General features: G+C 38.0%; 1 protein-coding gene across 1 annotated transcript; it reads right to left on the reverse strand.

Moving 5' to 3' along the window:
* On the reverse strand, nucleotides 1–6,722 carry LOC141445121 (uncharacterized). Its single transcript, XM_074110905.1, has 2 exons — nucleotides 6,670–6,722; nucleotides 1–3,173 (listed from the first exon to the last, which is right to left on the reverse strand). Exon 2 carries the CDS (start codon nucleotides 3,154–3,156, stop codon nucleotides 1–3), a length of 3,156 nt encoding a protein of 1,051 aa, XP_073967006.1. The 5' UTR covers nucleotides 3,157–3,173; nucleotides 6,670–6,722.
* Between the last annotated feature and the right edge of the window lie 449 nt (nucleotides 6,723–7,171).

Below are 7,171 nucleotides of genomic sequence, written 5' to 3' on the forward strand. Positions count from 1 at the left end.
CTAAGTTTCTTTAATTTCATTCCATTGATCAACAATATCCTGGGGCAATGGTGTATCCCATTTTATTTTTGTTTTCCATAGGTCCTGTAGCAGTAGTTTAGCAGATAGCAACGTGGGTACTGTGTATCCACATGGATCATAAATGGATGCGATGCTTTTCAAAATACCTCTTTTGGTATTAGCATTGTTGAGTACCTTAGTCCTTAGGTGAAGCGTATCATCTTCCAGGTTCCAGTCCAAACCTAAAACCTTGACAATTTTATCAGGAGCAGCATCAGGAATACTATGCATTAGTTCCTCGGAGTTAGAGCTCCACTCTCTTAAATTCATCGATATTTGTTGAAATGTTTCTTTAGACTTCCAGTATAAATCTAATGCCTCTTGTGTATTGTTGGCTCCAGTCACAATGTTGTCGACATATATATCGTTGGCTAGTTTTCTGACTTTCTCGCTTTCAGCTTTTGACAAGTGATGTTTTATAGTGGCGTTCAACATGAACGGACTCGAGATGATTCCAAATGGAACCCTCGTGAATCTCAGGTACATAAGGTTGTCTTCATTTACTGCCTTATGGATATTTTTAAGCCATAGAAACCTTGTCACATCTCTGTCCTGTTCTTTAAGTCCAATTTGTAAAAACGCCTTTTCAACGTCCGCTGTGATTCCAATGGAGTAGCATCTAAATTTTAAAATTAAACCTGTCAAATCTTCCAACAACATTGGGCCACAATGAAGATGTTCATTTAAAGACTTGTTGTCTTTGGTTTTGGCTGACGCGTCGTATACAATGCGTAAGGATTTACCAGGTACCGAAACTCCGTGATGAGGTAGGTAGTGGATTGGATTGCTCTCTTCATTTGCCTGTGTGATAGGTACTACTTCTATAATTTCCTTTTCTAATTGGTCCTTTAATGTTTCATCATATTTCCGCAGTGTATCAGCATCTAGCCTCTTGACTAAATTGACTAAGCGTCCGAACGCCAAACCAAAGTTTGATGGTATATGCGGTGGATATTCGTTCCATGGCCAACTTACATAGTATCTACCGTCTCTGTTTTCAGTGGTTTCATTAAAATGTTTGATGGCTTCTACATCTCGATCCATTTTGGGCGAGTCGGTGATCCCAATTGACTCTAAGTCCCACAAGCACTTTAAGTTGCCATTGTCTATAGGTGCGTCCGGTCGGTTTAGTCTGGTTTCACAGGATGCTTGGAAGTATGTTACTACTGACAAGTCGTCGCAGGATTTATTTGCGGTCATTCTTGATACTCCTGAAAGTATCCATCCTAACTCGGATTCTACTAAGTATAAGTCTTCCTTTATTTGTATTTTTCCCATACCCATGAGCGAATAATAATAATCGTTACCGATTAGGATATCAACTCTATCAGATAATGATCCATCGTCAGCAAATACATAATTTTCTATGTGATTCCAGTCGTTTAGTTTCTGATCCATGTAGGGAACGCTATGAGATATTGATGGGACAACATTAGCAAACAATGTTTTAATGTTATTAGTGCGTGTCTCTATATTCAACTTTACAATCGGGCTATCCAGTTCTTGAGGTACTTTAGTTCCAAAGGTAAAGATGAAAAGGTGATTTTCCTCTTCGGTTTTTAGTCGCAGTTCTTCAGCAATGCTTCGAGTCACGTAGCTCCGTTGGCTTCCTGAGTCAAGTAAAATGCGACACCTTTTCGACCTTCCATTTTCACCTTTCACCATAACTACAGCTGTTTGAAGTACAGTAGGGCCTTTCATGCCTACATGCATCACGCTGGTGCTTGTAGATGGCCTTTCTGTTTCCTCCCTTTTCGTAGAGTTGTTAGGACATAATGCCTTATGGTGACGAAGTCGAAGTCCCTTTGAAGAGCATTTGTAACAAAACTTCTTGAGTTCACATTGTTGAAGGAAGTGTCCTTCTCGAAAGCAGTTGAAACACCTGTTTTTCAATTTGGCTTTTCTTTCTTCAATGGTTTTAACTTTGCCACAGTAGACATTATAATGGTTTTCTCCACAAAAAATACATGACCACTTCCTTTTCTTTTGGCCATAAAACCTTCCATTGGTCTCCTTTTTAGGTTCAAATTTTCTCTTCATTGGTGTATAATTTTTATTTGGTCTTGAATTCCAATGGCTAGTTCCAGGCTTGTTGTCAGGTGAAGTGAAGTGATTTCTTTGAGGCTTTGCATTATGAGGTTTGTTTTTCCTGAATTCCCTCCGTTGCATTTTCTCTTTGACATGCAAAGTTTCCACTGTATATTGTGGTGCCTCACTCGTGGTCTTCTCCTGTGTCATTCTTTGCGATTCCTCCTTAGCAGAAATAATTATGGACAGTTGCCTGCGGATATCTTCAACGGTCTCCTTCCCATCGGACCCCAGTCTCATTTTTACCTCGTATATTATTTCACTAGGGAATTTCTCCATAAGCAGGAATCGCACATGATTGGAACTGGTGTTCTCTCCCATTGATTGGAGCACCCTCAAGTGTCTTTCAATTTCATCCAACGTTCCACGGCAGTCTTCCATTTTCTCAGCTCGTTTGACGTTGTTCAAGGCCTTGTGATGTGCATATATTATGTCATTTTCTTTTCCATATCTTGTCTTTAATGCATTGACAGCAATTTGATAACTTTTATTTGTGGTATCAAATCCATCCACAAGTCTGGCCGCATCTCCTTTCAGTGAACCCTTGAGGTACAGCAGCTTGTCAACGTCGTTCAGCTTTCTCCGGTTAATATTTGACGTGAACTGGTCCCAGAACTGATGCCATTCAAGTACATTGCCACTAAACTCCGGCAAAGTCAGATCTGGAAGCTTACTGTATGATGATTGTGCGTTTTCTTTACTTGATGTTGTGGTTTCCTCAGACTTCAACTTTATTTTGGTTTCGAGTTCAGCCAACACTACCTCTCCTTGCAACTGATCGGTTGTAAAATCAGAAATTTGGTCCGGGTTCGGGTTATTGCATGTGTTGAAGTAGTTGTACAGTTCAGATGTGAAGCGAGACAGAATAGACTTTAATTTAGCTGTAACCACCTTGGCATTATCCAAATTGTTGTTGTCTAACGTAATGCAGAGATTGAGAGCTTGTTCTGATAAACATTTAATTTCTTTGACAAATGTGGACAAACGAGTTAACAATATTTCTTCCATAATGGTTAAGTAGAATGCTGAAATTAAATTTAACACCATAATAACATGCAAACATAAATATTGAATCATTAAAAAAAATTAATATGACTTGCTGGCCAGTGTCTTAAGTTTTACCTAATTGTGGGTAACAATTTGGCATCGTCAGAATAATATATTAAAGTTTTTGAAGTGAGAAATTGCATCTGACTGTACTCATTGCTAATATGATAAATGAATGTGAAATTGTGGATGTAATGTAAGTAATCACATTATTTATTATTTATAACGACACAGTATTCATAATGTAAATTACAGTAGATTGGCAAAAATTAAAATAATGATTAATAATGATGAATAATGATATAGTTTACTTGACGTAAAATAATTCTCTTATAAGTTATAAGCTTGCACCAAGATTCTACTACTTAAATTTTATTTTCATATGTGGCAACACTTGCTTACTTGTATGGCTTGTTATCATTAATTCAAACTTTGACTTTTCACTGTGTTGCACTTAAATATTCACACACATGAGTAACAGCTACATCAGAAATAATTAGACTTAGATTTTGTTTAGTAGTCGTTATACATAGGTACATAGTTATATACCGTCACTTATGCATGTCACGCATCATTGTATTTTATTTCGACTAGTACTTATTTATAAATTGCAATGTAAACATTAACACTTTGTGAGCCGTCGGTAAATGAAATTATTGCGTAGTATTCTCAAATTAATAATAAGTATGACTTAAAACATACCTTGGTCTATGCCGAATGAAATGACGTTCGCACGCTCGTATCCGTGAAGTTTTTATGTATTTGAATCGAATTAGAATTATCCTCCTTAATTCCTCTTATCGTTGGCGGCAGTGGCAGCGTTCTCGCGTAATGTGTATGCCTTTAAGTATTATGTGTAACATTTAAACTTTGAAACATCACAATATTAAAACTTTAAAATCGGGATAAATTTTGTTCTTAGATTCGAACTAGAACATTCGACCACACGGTCTTTATTCCGTAAGAAACCCACAGAGAGTAAGCTATCTACATAGGTAGGCAGGTACCTAAGTTTGTTCTGGGCAGCAAACAGAAATCGTAGTAATCGTCATCTTAAACACGTTCAAACAAGATTCAATTAAACTAATAATGATCTTAGTAAAGTTTAGACTTATTTTCTGAACTTAAACTTGTAACTTGTGTGTGCGCTTACGCGCTAAGCTATCTGCTTGTCTGCTCAAAGACGAATAACGCGACGCAGAGAAGCTATTTTGTTACTAATCCAGTAAAATGAACAAAACACATACAAAACACTCGTTATTCATTTGTTACACAGATCATCGAGTCGTAGTTCAAGAGTAATCTCCTAGTAAAATTGCTGGTTTCCATCAGCCATGTACACGCGTAGCGATTTTGGCTTTAAACTTGGTAAAATATAGTAAAACGTTCTATGAGACTTACCTAAGTATAATACAACACTCGCTAGGTGTTTATTTTCACGTTTTATACAACTTTTTCCACTGTAATCACTTTAAGTAAAATTTTCACGTTTTTCAGCCGTCGTCGGTTCGGTGGTGAAAACTAGAGAGAAGAAAAAATGGCCGCGCCTTTCCCGCTCGTCTTTCTGACAATTTAATTTTTTATATCAAACTTTTTAATCTCACGTTATTAACTTGTTAATATTGCTAAAATTAAGGATTTATTTTTTAATAGCAAGTGTGCGTATTAACTTTCTTAGTTGATTTGTCGTAAAAATCCAATAGTGATGTATTATAATGTACTTGACCTAAATCTTTCGTAGAGAAATGCACCATTGGAGCTTGCTTTTACTTCCGGTTTCTAGTATTTCATGTCCTAAACTATTAGCCTATTAGAGATAAAATATTGCCAGTAATGCCAACATAACGACCTTTAGGTACATTGCACACTTACCATAACCATACATGACAGCAAATGTGGAATTATAGAATTAAAATTGGACTAATATAATCAAGCGTAATATATTTGTAATATACGTATTAGTAAACAATCTCATATTTTTACTTGATTTATTTGAGAGTACAGTTCTATGCAATTTGAAATGCCATTTACTATTCACGATTAATTTTCTAAAAGGGATAAGTCAGTTTCTGTTCATGTGTAACTGACCTAACCAACGTAACCCGCTGGTTACTAAGAAATTCTAGAATCGAGGTCCGGATCGCACCGTCCGCTCGCTCTCATATTAAATTCTATTAACGTGAGCAGGATGGCACAAAACGAGGCTCGCACCCGCCAGCAAGCAAGTCATTTTCGCCTTCTTCAGATGATCGTCATGATCTTATATTACTCTCGAAATTATAATTTGCATGTTTTATAGTTTATAGGTATTTCTTATGTACATATAATTAGTTGTTAAACTAGGCTTATTTTAAGAAACTCCTTTACAAATTGTTTATTCTATACAATATACAGGTATGTATGTACATGTTTAGGTCAAAATTAAAACTTAGTTTCAGGAGTGAACAACAGATGTCGCTGTGAGTCGCAAACTTGCAATGAGCTTTTATTTCAATTAAATTTTAATTAGTCAGTCAATGCATTATTCAACTTACTTATGGTTAAATTTGAGTCTTATAATCCCAGCTCATCTCCACCATTTGTCGCCACGTTTATCTATCCTAGGCCGTTACATCATTACCTAACGTACCTACATAGACAGGGCAGCGACACTTGCCCTGGTTGAACAATGCATCAACTCTATGTATTCTCATTATAGTATGCAAGTGATTAAGATTGCGACTCATACCTGTATACTCCTAGTCAGGCCATCTGTGTTCAGCTCCGTGGACTTAGTCTGCTTCGCTTTACTGTATTCACCACCTGTTGGAGTAGATAAAGTATGACTCCACTGCATGGAGCCCTAATAGGTGTCTTAGGTTTACCTAGTGAACTTATATGGTTATCATCATCAGTTAAGTTATGTACAATTATGTAGATACAAACATATGCTTTCTTTCTAGCGATATATGTGCTTATATCGGCACTCTCGGAGCCTGTATATTAAACATCCAGTGGGATCGCCGCAGGTCACCCACTGTGCTCATACTGCAAGGCAGACTGTGGAGCAGCTCCCCCCTCATATCCACAGGGACCATGAAGAGTTAGTCTAACATGGGAATCGCTTTCATATTCTGAGACCTCAGTCTCGGCGCCAGGTGGACAAGCCACTAACTACTCACATTAGGAGTCAAAGCATTGGTCACACAGACCACAATTATCAAGATATCTGTCTCTATCGGACATTTGGTTATTACAGGTTAATGTAGGTATATGATAAATCTAAGGCACCCATAATGCTACTTGGCACTTGGTATACTTATTATAGTACTTAGCTTTCATAGCTGCGTCGCCCGCGATGTGACCATTATTCCAGGAACACGACACTGACTCTAGTAAACTGAATACTGAACATCAACTAGAAAAGTCACTCTCGCGAGCGCGCCAACTGAACTATGACAGATCGACAGAGCAGGAAGTCATAGACTTACTTACCATAGAGTTAAAGGCATTGCCATAGACAATATACATTTCGCGGAAGTGTCGCGACAAGACCTTTTCGCACTCATTCACTTTATTCATGCAAATCTTGCACTTTGTATGACGTTGCGTTGGAACCCTGATTGATCTGTATAATGCCCAGTTGCTACTATTTTGTTGCGCTTTTAATTTACCTGTGACATCTCTTTCCTAAGCCGTGGTGGCCTAGTGGTTTGACCTATCGCCTCTCAAACAGAGGGTCGTGGGTTCAAACCCCGGCTCGCACCTCTGAGATTTTCAAATTCATGTGCGGAATTAAATTTGAAATTTACCACGAGCTTTGCGGTGAAGGAAAACATCGTGAGGAAACCTGCACAAACCTGCGAAGCAATTCAATGGTGCGTGTGAAGTTCCCAATCCGCACTGGGCCCGCGTGGGAACTATGGCTCAAGCCCTCTTGTTCTGAGAGGAGGCCTGTGCCCAGCAGTGGGACGTATATAGGCTGGGATGATGATCT

This window comes from Choristoneura fumiferana, unplaced genomic scaffold, assembly GCF_025370935.1.
Source record: "Choristoneura fumiferana unplaced genomic scaffold, NRCan_CFum_1 Sck3bRy_360;HRSCAF=782_pilon, whole genome shotgun sequence".
Taxonomy (NCBI): Eukaryota; Metazoa; Arthropoda; class Insecta; order Lepidoptera; family Tortricidae; genus Choristoneura; species Choristoneura fumiferana.